The 19,617-nt window shown below is 41.0% G+C and overlaps 1 protein-coding gene across 8 annotated transcripts in view; it reads left to right on the top strand.

Annotated features, from left to right (window-relative positions):
- Positions 1–19,617, top strand: part of arvcfb (ARVCF delta catenin family member b) — a 360,264-nt gene that overhangs the window by 137,736 nt on the left and 202,911 nt on the right. For 4 of the 8 annotated variants that reach the window (XM_078554490.1, XM_078554492.1, XM_078554489.1 and 1 more), the window contains exon 3: positions 2,253–2,342. Coding sequence is in view for 3 of the 8 variants with exons in the window: in XM_078554487.1 (XP_078410613.1) it covers positions 17,952–18,161 (210 nt within the window). In the remaining 5 variants the exon portion in view is untranslated. Of the gene's footprint in view, positions 1–2,252; positions 2,343–5,861; positions 5,883–17,911; positions 18,162–19,617 lie in introns of those variants that run through there. The other 4 variants (XM_078554487.1, XM_078554486.1, XM_078554485.1 and 1 more) reach the window with 2 other exon arrangements.

Raw genomic sequence — 19,617 nt, 5'->3', positions numbered from 1 at the left:
ACTTGGCACTTTTGGCTGAAGATGTTTGCAATTGCTTCAGCCTTGTCTTGTGCTGCGCTCCCCCATCGTTGAGGATGTTGGAACTTCCTCCGCCAGTTAGTTGTATAATTGTCCACCACCATCAACAACTGGACGTGACAGGACTGCAAAGATCAGATCTGATCTGTTGTTTGTGGAATCACTTAACACTCTGTCGCACGCTGCTTTCGCTATTTGGAATTCAAATAGTCCTGTGTTGTTGCTTCATCGGGTTGACATTTTTAGTTATGCCTGGTGCTGCTCTTGGCAAGCCCTCCTGCACTCTTCAGTGAACCAGATGTGTGACCAGGAGCATAAAAAGAAAAACAAAATGGCTCTTGCAAATAAACAAGGACAAGAAAAATTGCAAATCTGGACAAGTCTGAAATGAAAGCAAAACCTGCTGGGGAAGAAAACACAAACCAATTGGTATTATTTCATTAAAAAAGTGCTCTGACCAGTTGGTCTGAAACGTCTTTCTTGCCTTTCGTATACTGAGCGATCTGCTGTGTATTGGCAGCATGTTCTGTCTCTGTTTCAAGTCGCACATAAAATACAGTCCTTTGACAGGTTAAAAGCAAAAAGCTGCGGATGCTGGAAACCCAAATTAAAAATAAAAATACCTGGAAAAACTCAGGTCTGGCAGCATCTACAGAGAGGAACACAGTTAACGTTTTGAGTCCGTATGACTCTTGAACAGAACCTCTGACAGGTTATTGTTTGTGGATTTTAGTGTGGCGATTGGGCTGTAAACTCCTCAGATCATTGAGCACGATTTCACTATGCATCTACACTCTGACTTGCGTTATTCAAAGCTAGTTCATTGTCTCGCTCCATGGGCGTTTTTTGTGTATGCTTTTCTCAGCTTCTCCTTCAAAGACTGACTCATAATGGAACTTCATTCCTTGGGTACGGTAGTCCCCTGTTATCTCAGTCAAACGTCATTAATTGTCTAGACTCATGAACAAAGAATATCAAGTGGCTGTTTGTGGGTTGGAATGAAGGAGTCATAGCCAAGAGTGATCACCGTTCTGTTGCCATGCAGATACCTGTGTTAAACAGAAATTGCTTGAAAGCACTCAAGTTAGAAAACCTTGCCAAACAAAAACAAAAAGACCTGGAAAAACTCAGCAGGTCTGATAGCATCTTCACCCCCCTCTTATTTCACCCCTCTCCTGTTTGTACTTAGTTCTGTTGAAGGGTCATGAAGACTCGAAACGTCAACTGTACTCTTCTCCGCTGATGCTGCCAGACCTGCTGAGTTTTTCCAGGTATTTTTTATTTTGGATTTCCAGCATCCGCAGTTTTTTGTTTTTATCTGCTGAGAGGAATACAGTTAACGTTTCGAGTCTGATACGGACTCGAAACATTAACTGTATTCCTCTCCGCAGATGCTGTCAGACCTGCTGAGTTTTTCCGGGTCTTTTTGTTTTTGTTTTTGGATTTCCAGCATCCGCAGTTTTTTGCTTTTATCTGAGAAAACCTTGGCCTCCTTGTAAAATTTTCAGCTCGTTTCAACTTCCATACAGAAGATGGTTTGTGGCTGAGTTTCAGCCTCAGCTACTGATCTAATACTGGTCACTAAAAGTACTGTACTGGTGGCAGCAAGCCATAGAATGACATCTGGCAACTGTAATAGAGGATGATGCCATCGTGTATGCCCCAATGTCTTGACGTCGCTCATTTTACAACCCTCGATGTTATCGGCTTTCAGTGGAACTCCGGAACGTTGGACTCGTGCAGAAACTAATTTGTCATGAATGTGCAGTTGTTCAGAATCCACTTAACTCACAATTCAGCATGAGAGCAGTGTTTATCTCTGCTCTCTCAAGGTTGAGCTTCTCATGACTGAAAAACTTAGGGTTTTATTGGTGTGGAGATTACTGTCTTCGTCTTTTTCATAAATTCTGGTTAATCTGCAGTACAGTTCTTGCACAGAATAGGTTGAGCTGAGCTAAAGTATTTGCTTCCATTTGAACTTTGAAATAATGCACTGAAAAGGAATTATTATGCCGTGTTTATGTGTATAGATTTAAATAGTATCTAAATGGGCTTCATTTTATAATGGCGTACAAAATCCAATGCAAACCTAAACTTGGAAGCAACATCTGGGTAACAAGTGGTGTAGTTGCACTGTGTAACTGTCGTTTAAAGGTTAAATCAGTTCTGCTATTGAGCTGCTTGTTCAGTAATCTTAAGATGGCGGAGTCTCATTGATTCATTTCTTCTCCTAGTGCAAGAAGTTTTCTGAAAGACAGCCTTAATCAGTTGTGAATCTAATGTTCAGCATCTGAGGGTTTCCTCTCCAGAGCAACACCCACAAGGTAGGTGTTGATACTTGTTCAATTGCGTGATGGTCAATAACCCTATTGGTACTCCGTTTCCTCACAATCTTGCAGGACATTATTTTTTTCCATTGCTATCTATTGCTTAATTGAACTCCACAACTTGGACAAGGGGCTGAGGAAAATGAACAGAATATAAAGAATGATTTTTTTTCATGCAAATGTTTTGTTTTTGAAGGTGCCTCAATTCAGCTACCAAGCACCAGATGGGCATGTATTCCCTATGTAGGTTAACTGTTTCTCTCTCACATGAATTTGTTAATCATGTCAGAGCTTTAATAAGTGGACGTTTTTTAAATTTTGCTTTATTTTATAATATTGCAGGTCACTTGGAATCCTTTTTTGAAAATTTAGATTATAGGTTGTAAATTTGTTCAATTATTCTAATTCTTCTCAATTCCGACGCTGCTGGTACTTCTAGTCTGAACTGTTTCATGGTTTGCCACATTGATTGATTGAAGCCAGGACTCATTTTATGTCAATCCATTGTTGGTTGCCAAGTACATGGAAGGCAGATATTTTTTAGTAGTTCACGGAATGTGGGTGTCTCTGGCTAGGCCACCATTTATTGCCCATCCCTAATTTCCCTTGAGAAGACAGTGGTGGTCCACCTCCTTGAACCACTGTGGTACACCCACAATGCTGTTAGGAAGGGAGTTTCAGGATTTTGATCTGGCGACAATGAAGGAACGACGATATAGTTTCAAGTCAAGTTGGTGTTTGGCTTGGAGGGGAACTTGCAGATGGTGTTCCCATGTGTTTGCTGCCCTTGTCTCTCTAGGCGGTAGAGATCAAGGGTTTGGAAGATGCTGTTGAAGGAGCCTTGGTGAGTTGCTGTGTGTTGGTGGTGGAAGGAGTGAATGTTTGTGGGTGGGGTGCCAGTAAAGCGGGCTGCTTTGTCCTGGACGGTGTCAAGCTTTTTCAGTGTTGTTGGAGCTGCACTCATCCAGGCAAGTGGGGAGTATTCCATCACACTCCTGACTTGTGCCTTATAGATGGTGGACAGGCTTTGGGGAGTCAGCTGAGTTACTCACTGCAGAATTCCAAGCCTCTGACCTGCCCTTGCAGCCACAGTATATGGCTAGTCCAGTTCAGTTTCTGGTCAATGGCAACCCCTGGGATGTTGATAGTGGGGGATTCAGTGATATTAATACCATTGAATATCATAGGGGGATGGTTAGATTCTCTTGTTGGAGATGGTCATTACTTGGTGTGGTACAAATGTTACTTAGCACTCGTCAGCCCAAATCTGTGTTATCCAGGTCTTGCTGCATGTGGAAATCAGAGGTTTTTGGAGTAGATGAGAAAGTGGAATTCAAAACACAAACAGATCAGCCATGATCTTATTGAATGGTGGAGCAGGTTTGAGGGGCTTTTTTCATATGTTTGTATGGACTGCTTCGGTATCAGAGAAGTTAGGAATGGTTCTGAACCTCGTGAACATCCCCATTTCTGACCTTCTGATGAAGGGGGAAGGTCATTGATGAAGCAGCTGAAGATGGCTGGGCCTAGGGCACTACCCTGAGGAATGTCTGCAGCAGTGTCCTTGGACTGAGATGATTGACCTCCAACAACTATCTTCCTTTGTGCTGGGTATGACTCCAACCAGTGGAGAGTTTTCCCCTGATTGCCACTGACTTAAGTTTTGCTGGGGCTCCTTTTTGCCACTTTTGCTCAAATGCTGCCTTAAATGTCAAGGGCAGTCACCGTCGGCTAACCTCTGGAGATCAGATCTTTTGTCCATGTTTGGACCAAAGCTATAATGAGGTCAGGAGCTGAGTGACCCTGGCTGAATCCCTACTGAGCATCAGTAAGTAGGTTACTGCTGAGCAAGTGGTGCTAGATAGCATTATTCATAACCCCTTCCATCACTTTTTGGTCAAAAGTCGACTGATAGGACAATAATTGGCCAGGTTGGGTTTGTCCTGCTTTTTGTGGATAGATTTTGTCAGCAATTTTCCACATGTTGGGTAGGTGCCAGTGTTGTAACTAGTGGGATATCTTGGCTAGGGGTGTGGCAAGTTCTGGAGCACAAATCTTTAGTACTATTGCTGGAATGTTGTCGCGGTCCGTAGCTTTTACAGCATCCTGTGCCTTGAGCTGTTTGTTGATATCACATGGAGCGAATCAATTTGGCTGAAGACTGGTGTCTGTGATGCCTAGGACCTCAGGAGAAGCCCAAGATGGATCATCCACTCGCCATATCTGGCTGAAGATGGTTGCAAATGCCTTGCCTTTTCCATTAATGTGCTGGACTACTCCCTCATTGAGAATGGGGATGTTTATGGAGCCGCCTCCTCTCATTGTCCATCACCATTCACGACTGGATGCTACAGTTGCAGAGCCTACATCTGACCTGTTGGCTGTTGGATCGCTTAGCCCTGTCTATCGCATGCTGCTTATGTTGTTTAGCATGCAAGTAGAGGTGTGTTGTAACTTTGCCCAGGTTGGCATCTCATTTTTAAGTATGTCTGGTGTTGCTCCTGGCATGCCCTCTTGCACTCTTCATTGAACCAGTGTTGATGTCTTCACTTGATTGAAATAGTAGAAGGGGGATATGCTTGGTCATGAGGTTGCAGATTGTGGTTGAATACAATTCTGCTAATGACCCACAGCACCTCATGGATCCCAGTTTTGAGTTTCTAGATCTGTTCAAAATCTATCCTGTTTAGCATGGTAGTGCCGCACAACACGATCAAGGGTATCCTCATTGTGAAGACAGGACTTTGCCTCCACAAGGACTGTGTGGTGCCCACTCCTCCCAATCCTTTAATGGTCAGATGCATCTGTGACAGGAAGATTGGTGAGGACTAAGTCAAGTAGGTTTTCTGTCTCGTTGGTTCCCTTACCACCTGCAGCAAACACAGTCTAGCAGCTATGTCCTTTAGGACTCAGCCAACTCGGTCAGTAGAGGTGCTACTGAGCCACTCTTGGTGATGGGCATTGAAGTCCCCCACACAGAGTACGTTCTATGTCCTTCCCACCCTCAGTGCTGCTACCAGTTGTTGTTCAACATGGTGTGCTGATTCATCAGCTGAGGAGGGTGGTAGGTAATCACCATGAGATTTCCTTGCCCATGTTTGGTTTGATGCCATGAGATATCAAGGGGTGCAGAGTTGATGTTGAAGACTGACTGACAGGGCAACCCCATCCCGATTGTACACCCCTGTGCCACCACCTCTCGTGGGTTTGTCCTGCCAGTGGGATGAAGCATAACCATGGATGGTGATGGTGGTACCTGGAACATGTATGACTGTCAGGCTGCTGTTTGACTAGTCTGTGGGACAGCTCTCCCAGTTTTAGCACAAGGCCCCAGGTATTAATAAGGAGGACTTGGGGCAACAGTGCAGGGTTTATTGTTGTCATTTCTGGTGCCTAGGTCAATGCCGGGTGGTCTGTCCGGTTTCGTTCATTTTTGACTTTTTTCCTGTAGCGGGTGGCTTGCTAGGCCATTTCACAGGGCAGTTAACAGTCAACCACATTGCTGTGGGTCGGGAGTCATGTTGGAGGCCAGACCAGGTAAGGAGAGCAGATTTCCTTCTCTAAAGGATCTTAGTGTGACAGATGGGTTTTACAGAAATAGACAGTGGTTGCATGGTCACCATTAGACTCGCTTTTAATTCCAGATTTATCAATTGAATTTAAATTCCATCTGCTTTTGTGGTGGGGTTTGGACCACTGCACCCAGAACATTAGCCTGGGCATCTGGATTACTAGTCCAGTGACATTGTCACTACACCACCGCTTCCACTTAAAATGAAATGATTTGTAATGTGAGTGCCTACATTAATATATTAAAAGGAATTTGTGCTTACCTCGGGTAGATATTTAAGTATTAAATGAGGAAATAAATGGCTTTAGGAATGCATTGTCAGCATCAAATAAGCTCAGGTCAGCAACAGTATGTATAAATGTGGAATAATCCTGTTTCTGCTCTGTCCCAGGTTCCGAAGAGTGCCTCCACTTGCACCAGTGTGGCACTTTTTTTCATGCTTTAAAAATTCTCATCCATTTTCACATCCCTCTGTGGCCTCATCCCTCCCTATCTCTGTAATCTCCTCCAGCCCCACAACCCTCCGAGGTAATTGCGCTCCCCTAATTATGGCCTTTTAGGCATACCCAATTTTAATTGTTCCACTATTGGTGGTCATGCCTTTAGTTTCCTAGGCCCAACATTCTGGAATACCCTCTGTATACATGGCTGCCTCTCTACCTTGCTTTCCTCCTTTAAGCTGCTCCTTAAAACCTCACTCTTTGACCAAGCTTATGGCCATCTGTCCTAATATCTCCCTATGTATTTTGGTGTCATACTTTGCTGAATAATGCTTCAGAAACTGTTTGGGATGTTTCATTAAAGGAGCTGCATAAATGTAATTTGTTGTATGAAGCCAAATTATAGGTTCTCTGAATCCATTAAAGGAACTGTAAAATGTAGCTGACTATGATACAAATTGTGAGTTAGGCATGCAGAAGTGAAAAGATAACCAACCTTGTGTGTAGCCCAAAAGCAAAATATTGCAAATGATAGAAATCTGAAATAAAAACAGAAAATGCAACTTTGCAGGCCTCACAGCATCAGTGGAGAGACAAACAGTGAATATTGCAGGTCTGTGACCTTGCATCAGAACTGGGAAAAGTTAGGAATGTAATTGATTTTGAGCAAATGAAAGGGAGGTGAGTGGAATGATAGAGAAGGCCTGTGATAGGGTGCATGGCAAGAGACCTTAAATAACAGAAGATTTTGTGGTGCCAAACCAAAGGGAGTAGTAATGAGACAAGTGAGGAAAAAAATGCCTAGAGGAGGTGCGAATGGTAGGAAAGTACAGCACAGTCACTTGCTAATCAACAGTCTTAAGAAAGGCGATTTCTAATATTCACTTAAAGCCAAGTTATTTTAGTTCAATTGTGCACAAGCAAGCAGTGATTGATGTTTTTAATTTGGTTTCAGGTGGTTATATTTGTGCCAATCTAAGTTATTTTAGTTCAATTGTGCACATAGATTGGCACAAATATAACCACCTGAAACCAAATTAAAAGCATCAATCACTGCTTGCTTGTGATTATATTTTATATTTTATTCTTTGAGGCAACTTGGCATGTGGAATGTTGTTATGGATTGCATCTCAGCTACAGCTTACCATAAGAGGAATTGAGAGAGATTCCATGCCTTAGCACTTGGTGACAGTTGAGCAGCGACGTGTTACAGACAAACATTTTAAAGGGGAATTTAAGCAACCAAGCTGAACGGAAAAATGAAGCAATTAACTGATTTTATTCATCGTTCACTGATAATGATCTGAATTTTGCAATGTAGGTTTTAACATGACTAGATGCTATAGGATCATAACATTTTTTTTGTATTTTCTGAGCAGCTTCTTGCTGATTCTGACCTTTTACCTAATCTTTTTTCATAGTCCTAGAAATGTTAAGAACTCTATAAAGGTGAGACTACAGTATATATTGTATTTTTAAAAATGCCACTAGGTATGATCTCACTTTAAAGGGCGTTACTTCATAAATGGAAGATTATAGTTGAAGTGGAAAAGATAGAGGTAATGAATGGGGTGAAAATTAGTAGGCAGAATGTACTGGAAAGGCTGGCTATACTTTGAGCGGATAAGTTTCCTGATCCTGATGGCTTGCGTCTCAGGTTACTAAAGGAAGTGGAGATTGTGCGAGGGCTTGCCATAATCTTCCAATCTTCCCTCGACATGGGGAAGGTGCCAGAGGATTGGAGAGTGGTAAATGTGACTCACGTTCAGGAAAGGGTCCTAGTAACTACATGACGGTCAGTTTAGTGGTGGAGAAGATTTTGGAAACAGGAAAAATATTCAGCATGTACTTAGAGAGGTTTGAGTTAATTAAGTTAGCCAGCACAGATTTACAAAAGGCATATTGTGAAATAACAGACATGGGAATGCCATTGTCTATATGGATTTTAAGAAAGTCAAACAGTACCACATAAAAGGCTGGCTAACAAATATTTAGGCTCATTGAATAGTAGGGTCAGTGTCAGCTTGCATAGAAAATTGGCTTAAGGGACGGATAAATGTCATGATACATGTTTGTTTTTCAGACTGGAGGACGGCAGATGGTGATGTTCACCAAGGGTCAGTGCTAGGACTCCTACTTTTTAATACATATAAATGACTTGGCTATTGGACCATAGAGTAAAATTTCAAACTTCGCTGATGATACCAAACTTGGAGGAATGGCAAACAGTGAGGATGATACAAATCAGCTGCAACACTTCAGAAAGCATGCCTGGGCCCTTGAGAGGACACAGGACATTTACCAGAATGGTTTCAAGGCTGAGGGATTTTAGCTAGAAGGTTAGATTGGACAAGCTAGCATTGTTCTCATGGAGCAAGAGGTTGCGATGAGATTTGATCGGGATGCACAAAATTATGACAATTTTAGATGATGCAGACAGAGATGCTGTACCATTAGCTGATAGTACAGGACTAGGGGATACAGCTTTAAGGTTTTGGGCAAGAGATGTAGGGTGACATGAGGAAAAACTAACTTATGCAGCGAGTGGTAATGATGTGCAACTTGGTGTCTTTAAGAGTGAAGCTATGGAGAGCAACAAGAATTTCAAAAGAAAATTGAATGGGCTCTCGAAGAAAATAATCTGGCTAGACTACAGGGATAGAGAGGGGGAATGGGACTGACTTGGTTGCTGTACAGAGAGCTGGCATAAACTCAATGGGCTGAATGGCAGCCTCCTTTGGTGTTTTAACTCTGACTAAAAAAAATCAGTGTTATAGATTCAGTTTTAAAATCTGTCTTGAACATAGAACTATTCTGCTGTTTATAGCAGAGTTTAAATAATTTTAGCATAGCACATCACCGGAAATCAGCAAGTTGGCTGTTGAGAGAACAATGTATAGATATAACACTCAGGCTGAGGGTTCTGTTTTGGTCACTATGTGTCTTTCATTAAGTGTTGGTTGGGCAAACAGAAGAGGTTGATAAGTTAGAAGTATGCTGGTTGTGCATAAAGTTTTAAATTGATGACTGTTTATAGTCTGCCCTATGAAGAACTTGGTGAATCAGTTGCTCTCTGCAATATATTTTGTGTATTTTTAGTGGAACTGGAATTGATGTCTCTAATGTAGTTTTTTTGCAACATGGCGGTTGAAACCCTAAGCATTAAATTCAACTGAGCTCTAAATATGAAGACCAGTGATGCCTGAACGCGTGCAATTGGATGAGGGCTCTGAGCAGTTGTGTATGTAAATTAGAAATGTAATGATTCGTGACATTGCAGTCAATATGTGTGACACTGTTTTATATGTTGTTCACTGTGGTACATGTTAATACATTCAACACATATTTCGGGGAAAAATGTTGAAGTAGGGTAAAGAATCTAATCGTTAGATTTTAATTTTTGTGCTGTGAATATTTTTCCCCTTTCTATGTTGCAATTCAAATTGCAATATTTGAGCTGTTTTATTTGTCAGGTTTTTCTTTAAGAAATCTCTTCCTATTTTCACCAGTACACTCCCCCATCCCCCTGATTGTTCTGAACAATTAGTTGCTGGGATATAATTTCATGGGCTCGCCCTGGTGTAGTTCTTGCAAATGATCATCCTTCATGTGAATTTTAACAAGCTGTTCAAACACCAAAGGTATTACAGCAGAGTGTGTTTGTGTTTTCACCATAAGCACAAGCAGTTCACACACTTGCAGGAGTGGATGTCAGCCAGTAGTGGGAATTTGGGTTTTCTCTCACTTGATGGGTAGCTAAAACCAGTTGGGATTACTGTATTCCTGGCATAAATCTGGATTTGCCTTGTCGTCTTGGTTCAACTCCACGCTTTATACTGGTAAACCAATTGAGCTATCAATGGAGCCTCTTTTGAATAGATTTGAAGGAATAATAAATATATTAGAGAGACAAGTACTCTCTTGGGCTAGACACGTAACAAAGGCTGTTGGCTTCATTTGGGCAGCTGGAGAGAAAGGATGACTGCAGTTTCTTTTATCCCACTGCCTGATTAGTTACCACTCATACAAAAGATGATTAAAGCAAATTAAAAGTTTCCACATAGAATTTTCCAAACACTGTTCATTATATCTTTGAGTATTCATATCAGAATTGCTAATCCTTGTGCCTAGTTTTAATTGGCAATTAGGTAGCGATGAGGAGTAGACAGTTGCTTTCGCATCAATAAATGTGAACCTCATATGGTGTGCAGCATCCCAGATGCTGCATCTTAGAAAAACAATGAGCAGCTAAGAACAGTTCTTTTTTTAAAAAAGAGCAATTTTTTTGTACATAGACACTAGTATTGAAAGGACACTTGAGGGAAGGAATAGCAGATCTGCTAAATTAACATTTGTGTTCAGAGAAAGGTGAAGTTACCCATTTTGGTAGAAAATGTATGTAGGAGGAAAGCAGAACTTTTTTTCAGTGGTGAGAATGGGAATTGTTGGTATTCGGGGACCTAGGTGACCTTGTATATCAGTCTTGTCTAACCATTTCACTTGGGGGACCACATTTCCATTTTTTCCTCACTCAAGGGGCTGTTGAGCAAGTTTTGGAAAGGTGAGATTTGGCACAACTTTAAACTGGACTTCAAAAAAAATGTATTAAAAGAAACAATTGCTGAGCAAAAATAAAGCAATGTCAGAGCAATAAATTGTCAAGTTAAATAAAATAATTAATAAAAATTACCAGAGTATGAGGGGGTTAATGTGTGTCCCCGACTCACTCCCAGGCACAGGTTTCTCTCGGCTCACTCTCTCATGCGCATGCATGCTCTCTCGCTCACGCGTGCCTTTCTCTCTCTCCGCACCCCACCGGCCATGTCCCTCCTGCCCACCTGGAGCTCCACAGCTTCTCATCCCTGGGCCTTTCTGCCAGTGTTTCCTCCTCGGGGCACTGGCACTCTAGTTACCTGCTGCCAGGGCTCTGCCACACACAGTCCCCACTGCCTCCCCCGAAAAAAAATTCTCTTGCCAGCAAACTCGCTGTTCCTGGTGTTCACTGCTCCTCCAATCGGGGACTATTTTTATCCCACATTTGCTGCCTTTAGGCTCACTGTGATGGGAAAATGTGAGGTTATGGCACATTGGCAGGAAGAATAGAGGAGCTGAATATTATTTAAGTGAAGAAAGACTGCAGAAGACTGCAGCACAGAGGGATTTCGGAGTCCTTGTGTATGAATCCCAAAAAGCTAACATACAAATTCAACAGGTAATAGGAAAGGCAAATGGAATGTTGGCCTTCATTTTAAAGGGAAGTCTTGCTAAAACTATGCAAGGCACCTAGAATACTGAGAACAGTTTTGGTTCCCTTATCCAAGGAAAGATATACTGGCGTTGGAAGCAGTCCAGAGAAGGTTCATTAGGTTGATCCTGGGTATGGAGGGATTTCCTTATGAGTGGTTGAGACAGTTGGGCCTGTACTCATTGGAGTATGGAAGAATGAGAGGTGACCTTATTGAAACATGTAAGATTTTTAGGGGGCTTGACAGGATAGATGCTGAATGGTTGTTTCCCCTGGTGGGAGAGCCTAGGACCAGAGGGTATAATCTCAGTGTAAGAGGTCGCCCATTTAAAACCAAGATGAGGAGGAATTTCGTGTCTGGGGGTGGAATTCTTTACCGCAGAGGGCTGGAGAAGCTTGGCTGTTAAGTGTATTCACAGGGGAGATAGACAGATTTTTATTCAGTAAGGGAATTGAGGGTTAAGGGGAAAAGACAGGAAAGCGGAGTTGAGGATTATCAAATCAGCCATGATCTCATTGAATGGCGGAGCAGACTTAATGGGCTGAATGGCCTACTTCTGCACCTATGTCTTATGGCCTTATGTGAGCCTAATCAGCAACAAACACGAGTGAAACGGCCTATGATTGTTGGAGTAGTTCTTTGCATAATCTTACATGTTTGACCAGCAGTTTGAAAACTGGCTCTGGGGGCCACATAGAATGGGTTTGGGGACTGCGAATTGGGCAAGTCTGTTTAGATGCATCAAGGAAAGTTAACATGCAGGCATCGCAAACAGTTATGAGTAGATTTATGGGGTGGTAATTGGCCTGATTGGATTTGTCCTGATTTTTGTGGAAAGAACAGAATTGGACAATTTTCCGAGCTTTGTAGGGTAAATGTCAGTGTTGTAGCTTGACTGAAACAACATGGTTGAGGGTGGGGACAGTGTTCGAGGTGTGGGGGTTGCTAGTGTGGGAACTTGCTTTCAGTACTGCAGTCAGGATGTTGGCAGAGCCACATAGCCTTTGCTGTATCTCCCTATGCTCCTTTAGGCTGGCTGCACTGTTGAGCTCTTGGCATCTGACATCCTTCCCTTTTTGACTTATCCTCCTTTTATACGCTCTTGGACATCTAGAGTGGGTGGGGGATTCTAGATTTGGGAGTCCCACCCTTTTTCTTTGTACGAGCATGTTTATTGCCAAATTTTGTTTGATAATGCTCCTGTGAAGCACCTTGGGTGTTGTGCTACATTAAAGGCACTATAGAAATTCAAGCTATTGCTGAAACATTGGGGTATGTGTAACAGTAACCTGATGTTAGGCTGCAAATAATTGCCTGAGTACTGGAGTGATGCTGCCACTTGGCTATTTGCAGCTGTTCAATTATGTGACTGCACCCTGCTCACAGCTGCTTATTCATACTGTACAGTTACTGAGATGGAGGATTTTAGACAAGAATGTTGATCAAAAATTGCAGACTGAAATCTCTAAACCCTTGCCCTTATTTGAAGCTTAGCTATTAACAATTGAGATACCTGTCAATATAATTTCTGGGATATTATTAATGGATGATCGAACCGTTTCTCTTTGTTCAACCATTCCAAAATGATATTGACCGAGCCAGTTATGAATGGATACAGATTTGTTTTTCATCTTGGTGGTCCCACAATGCCAAATTTGAGGTTGTGAAAGTTACCCCGTGTGCCCCTTTATTGTACTGGGAAGTGCTCGAGTCATTAAGTATATCTACTTAGCAGAATCCCTTCTGTGTGCATTTAATATCAAGGTCCCCAGGCTTATCTTTACATCATGGGCTTTAAATTGGGTGATAACGTGGCACTTAGAGTCATTGTTCGCATATTGGTAATCAAGTGTCTGTCTTTAAAATGCATTTGCATCTGCAAATGAAATTAAAAATCAAGTTGAATCGGGAGAAAGGGTAAAGGTTTTAGGTTTAAAAAGGCTTTTGAAAAAAAGGCACGGAAAATAAATTTGATTTCAAGTAGAAATCAAGTAACACGAGCATATAAAATTGAGAGCGGTGCTGGAAGGACAACTTTGTAGGTATACTATTTTTGGGGAAATTTTTTGTCAATTCTGCAATCTTAGAGTTCCCGAAATTTAAGTAGCTCATGACTGCAATTTTTTTTCCAGTGTCAGTACTTAGGAGATGGCAATTTCCTGAACCTGCCAGAGGTTTAGACATCTGATTAATAGAGCTATTGCTATGACATATTCAGGGAAGACAATCATAGATATTTCTGGTTTTACATTTCTTACCAGCACAGAAGTTGCAGTAAATTGGAACTCACTGAATTCTATTTTCAGTGGAAACGTTTAATGACTCTTGTCTTGATCTTACTGACAGGAGGAAATTTGAAACTTCATAATTGATCGTACAAGTTTTGTTTGGAACTGATTCAAATATCAGCAATTCCAAATATTTGTAGCATTAATTTACACTGGTACGGTGCTCCCTGTGGAACATTCAACCACATTGACTTTATGTGGCCAACTCACTTGGAGCCAATTTATACTACAAGTGCACTTTTGAAAGTGCTTCTGGAAATTCGTTACTTTACACTTGCTCTGGTGAAATATCCCTGTTTAATGTAGGAATGTTTAGTCAGCAGGGGACAAAAGTAGTTGACCGCATCCTGAAGTGCACTACCACATCTTTATATTGTGATTCGCGAAGGGGTAGATCAGAGAATTGCACGTTCCACTTGTACAGTGCTGTAAACTTCAGAGACAGACAGCCAATGGAGCAATGGTGGGAGAAGGATTAGGAATGATTGGTGAAGACACAATCCAAGAAGTAGATTGCAAGGAGGAAGAGAAGTAGCTAGGTGTAAAGATTATATAGTCTATTTTAGAGCACGTGGTTTCGCTGTAGTAAGGTCCTTCTACAATAGCAAAGCCAAGTGTTAGAATGCAAGGATGAAAAATGCTGCAGGGGCAGAGGAGCTCAAACCTATTCATGAATTCTTGTGGAAAGATGAGGCTCTAAAACTTAATGGGTTGGCTTTCCAATTAAGTGCAAATTAGGATTTGAGTGACACTTTTGGAGAAAAGATTGGAATTTGTGAAGGATGGAATGGAAAGTGTTCATGTGTCTGAGGTGGGCATTACAGCGGAGGTAGAAATGGGTGGCTTGGGTAGCGAGGATGTGTGTGTTAAAACACACTTTGGTGTTGATCAGAACATTCTAGTGACTCTGCTGGGTTCAGTCTGCAAGAGGAATGGAATCATCTTAAGATTTGTTTCTGGCAAAATTTAAAGGTGACTGATTTTGAGAATTTTTTCCCCCAGAGAGTCAGTTGGCTAAATGGTTTGATGGTTAAAAGACAAGCTTGTTCTACAAGCTCTCCACAGTCCATTTTGATACTTAGTCAAGAAAAACCTTGTAATACGTTCACTGCTGTTAAGTTTTAATCATGCAGGCAAGCAAGTTTACTACTGGTTGAACCCCCTATTTTATCTGGCATTGATGTAAGAGCCTCCGATGTCTTGGTATTATATAAAGACTTGTTGTGGTGATGATGGCACCTTGAGTTGCAGAAACTTTGTCCATCAACTGCAACAAAACTGTCTTGTAGCTTCTGGCGACTCCATCCTTCCATTCTTTTTACATCCAGATCGTGCTTTTGCCAGTTCCGAAGGGAGAGATGATTTTTCTGATTCACTTTTTTATATATACTTCAATGAAGCCTGTCATAGAACTCAAGAATCTCCATCAGTTTCCCACAAGTGCACATGCTTTCTGTATGGTCACACCCCCGCTGCTTACCCAGGTCCCGAGGGCTTAGATACAGTTAAAATGGTACAGTTTACCTGCACAGATTAATGGTGAAATTCCTGCTGCTTGCCCAACAAGAATTGCCCTAACAATTAGTGCAATGGAACCTAGTGATGAGCCCAGTAAAGTGAAAGGTTGATACCTCCAGTCCTGTTGATGCCTAGCTAGTCAGTCATCAACCAAATTTCTCATGGAAAGGTGACCTCATTCCTTTCTTCCATTGTCATGCTGCCACCATCGAGCTTTATATCAAAATTATTTATATGGCTACATCACTTTCTGTCAGGCCATTCAGTCTGTCTTAGTTAATGACTCACCCTCTTTTTTTTGGTTCCCTAGAGAAATAACCCATTCTCATCCTTTTCTTCTCAATAACCACCTCCTCCACTGTATCCCATATTCTACTGATTTGTTCCACTCTACATTAATCAATTCTCTTTGGATTGCATGTCCTCAGTCATCACAACATCCAGGCCATTGCATTACAATGACTGAATTGCTTCATTTTGATCTGTGTTTTGCTCTGAGAGAGAGCAATTAAACATTTTTGCAATTCTCCACAGTTTTTCCATATCTATTGTGAGACTAATCAACAGCTGTTGCTTCTTACCCCTGATGTCTCCATTCTTAATCTCTTTTATCCATCAACATTCCAAGATGATTTACTACTTGTGATCTCAAATGGAATTTCCACATTTCCCCCATGGTTAAAGTATTTACTTTACTCATCAGTGCCAAATGCCCCCCCTCCCACCCAAGTAATTGAACTGTATCAAACTAAATTATGTCCAAGGTTTAAAAGATAATCTCCTGTTTGGTGGAAACGTTTGCAGTACTACTTTCATTACTGAATGGTGGATAGTTAATCGTTAATCACCTCTGTCTTCTATTCCCATCTCAGACTCGTCTCTTTTTAACAATGTACAATGATTAGCGCTCCTGAATTTACCAGTGTTCCTTGAAAGCTGTTAACAGGCCATCAGATGCACTTTTCCTTCCACTTTGCCTCCTGTGTGGCAAAATTGAAAATCATCAGAAGTTCTGATTCATTCTATCCTGAATTGCAAAACTGTGGAACTGTGTCACCCTTTTTACCTCCTTGACTTGTAAAAACTTCTAAATTAAACCAACTTGGCGTCACCTCATCATTATTTTCTGATGCAGCTATTTTTCTTGGGTGTTACACTGCAGGCATTAGTGCTGCACTTCAGTTTTTTTCAGTAATTTAAAGAAAACCATGGTCATAAATTTTGAACGACTGTGGGTGACCTTTTAACTTTGAGTGTTTTCTTGAAAAATTCTTGCTTTCCATTGAATGTCAAACATTCTTCACTTGGTATTATTTTGAATTTGGGTTCAGGTTCACATGATATTAAAAGCAACATCCCAAGTGGTGCAACTGTTTTTTTTTTAAAAAATGATTGTGATACTGGATTGTATGGTCAGAGGTGTAGAATATTTAAGTTGAAACGTAATGGCAAATCTTTTTAAAACCTTAGTAATACCACAGTGGGAATACTGGACTCCAAATTATTGGAAAGATGCTGAGACAACAGAAAAGAACATGACAGATTCAGTAGAATGGTGCCTGTTGTGAAGAAATGGAATCATTCAGAAAAACTGTGGCTGTCTTTCTGTTATAACCAGAGAGATTACAGGGTGATTTGATAGAACCAAATTTTGATAGTCAAAATTATGAAAGACTGGGACAGATTGGTTGGTTAGAAATGGACTATTTCCAGTAATTGAGGGGACAACAATTAAATGCAAGAAATTTCGGAAAGCTGGGGAAACATTTTGCCGCACAAGGTTGAGACTCCTGGGAACGCAGTGTTAAAATTAGTGATTGAAGCCTATATCATTTCAGTATTTAAGAATAGGTTAAATATATGCACGATGAGATGAAAGGGCAACAGATATAAGATTCACAATAATTCTTATTCAGAGGATAAACTAACCTGGGTTGTTGGAGCTGATGCCCATTTTCATGTCATTTCCACTTCATATTAAGTCACTTGGTGTCTCTGCCCAGCGTCAGCTATGGGATGGAAACCCACTCACAAGCACTATTGGTAGGGGTACGTGTGTGTGCCCTCTAAATATTGGAAAGTTTTAACAGATTTGGCTAAATTTCAGAACAGTGGCTTTTGGATTCATGTTTTGCCCATTTTTTTAAATGTCTGTCAAACTTCTCTATTTACTGTTGCTGTTTGCCTTGACACTTGCACAGAAGTTGTGATTTTCTGACTTGAATGCTTCACCTGTTAGCTTGCTATTCCTATACTCTAACTTATTTGTTTCTCCCTCTTTTTCTGCAGCTTTCTGATTCTGCTTAAGACTGTTGGTGTGCTTTCCAAATCTACTTTGTAGCTGTAGCAGGTGATTTCACATTGTTAACTTTGGGGAAAAATTAAACCTCAGCTAATGTGTCTTTTGCTTTTATTAACAATGTATTAATGATCTTTCTAACTTTCCTATATTTAAATAACAAGTTTTACTAAAATCTACTAACCTCTAACCCTTGACCCTAAGGTTGCCTGATTAGTCACCAGGCAAGAACCTCGGGACGATTATGGATGGTTATGATGTAAGATCTGCAGCTAGCATTCTAGCTTCGGTTAAAGAACAGGAGGCCCAGTTTGAGAAGTTGACCAGAGCACTTGAGGAAGAGCGTCGTAATGTTTCCATGCAACTTGAGCGTGCCGCTATTCCCTCAGAAAGATCGAGTATATCCAACATTGACAACAGTGAGTCATTTGCATGGCAGCAGCTAGTGTTACAGGTAACTTATCCTTTAATTTTGACTGGACAGATTTTATATATTATTTTATGCCAGTGAGACCAAACAAATAGGTGTTATTTGTGTGCTAAAACTGCTGTAACTTCCTTACAGATGTAAATGAGAATTCACATTCTGAATGGCAGATACTGTTAGAATGAAACAGTAAAGCTCTGATTATAGAGATGGCAAATGGAACGTTAAAATTGTCTGGGCTTGCTGTGCTCCTATGAAGTGTGATATTACTTTGCGCAAGCATATTTATTGGCTCTTTATCAGAGACTGGTTGTTTCTATGAGGACATTGTAGGGAAGATGTTATATAATTTCACTTGTGAAGACAGGAACCAGAAGCAAAATGTTTTGAGTCTAAATGTGTTGTGTTTGGGACCAAAATTCCTTCATGTTAAGTTTGTGCAGTAAGAAAAGATTTGGAAAGCTAAGTCTTTCCCTGGAATTGTAGAAAAACAGTTGTTTGACTCTTGGGTTTTTAAATTAGTTATGGGTGCGTTTGCTGTTTACATTGAAAGGATTCTCCAAATTAGTGCATTGATGCTTTAATACCCAGAGATTGGCAAGTATACATTGGGGAAACAAAAACTGGCTATTTCCACCTTGTTTACTAAAGTTTCTCATGTTCCTGGTTCTCCAAAGCTGCGTGTTGGCTTTTTTTTTGGTCCATGCTTTTGATCTAACTACAAGATGCATGCGACAGAGGTTGTGGTTATCTTTCCCCCAAATGTCTCCCCTCTCCTGATTTAAGAATCTTGTCATAATTTGTATGCTACTTTGATTGAACGTATGGTCAATGTTATGCCTTAAGCTCCCTTGGTCTAGTATTGGACCCCTGTCTGCTTTCAGTAAACTATAAATAGTATGTGGAATATTGCACAACTCGTGAAGAAATGGAAAATGGCCCTCAGCAATCAAGTTGCCGTAAGCAACCTCCTCCTAGCTGATATTGAAGTACTTTTAATAGTTTAATGCAGAAGATGAGGTGAAATTGCACCATAAAATTAGCTTTTAAAAAAGAATTTCAAACCTGTTAACTTGATCTACATCATGGGATGCATTAATGGTAATGCATTATCAGCACCAAAGCTGCTCCTGAATTGGCAACATCCCTCAGACAACAAGGGTAGGTGATATGGAAACAATAAGGCACACTGTTATGTGGTTCTAGCTGCAACATATCATTGTTTCCATGTGGCACAGGCTTTCATACCTCACCTAAAAAATGCTTTTTGTTGTCTGTGTGGCTGCACAAAGTGGAAAGCATTCAGGTCCCCGAGACGATCCACATTTCTGTTATGTTTGTTCAACAAGGGTTTTAAGGGTCACGGAACCAAGGTGGGGAGATGGGAATTAAATATAAATCGTTAGAAATGAATTGAATGGTGCCATGGGCTTGAGTGATTGAATGGACTAGTGTCCCTAAATACTTTTCAGTACTTCAACCT

The sequence above is a fragment of the Cetorhinus maximus genome, chromosome 12 (genome assembly GCF_964194155.1).
Source record: "Cetorhinus maximus chromosome 12, sCetMax3.hap1.1, whole genome shotgun sequence".
Taxonomy (NCBI): domain Eukaryota; kingdom Metazoa; phylum Chordata; class Chondrichthyes; order Lamniformes; family Cetorhinidae; genus Cetorhinus; species Cetorhinus maximus.
Note: the sequence above shows the minus strand (reverse complement) of the source record. Positions and strands in the feature narration are given on the sequence as shown.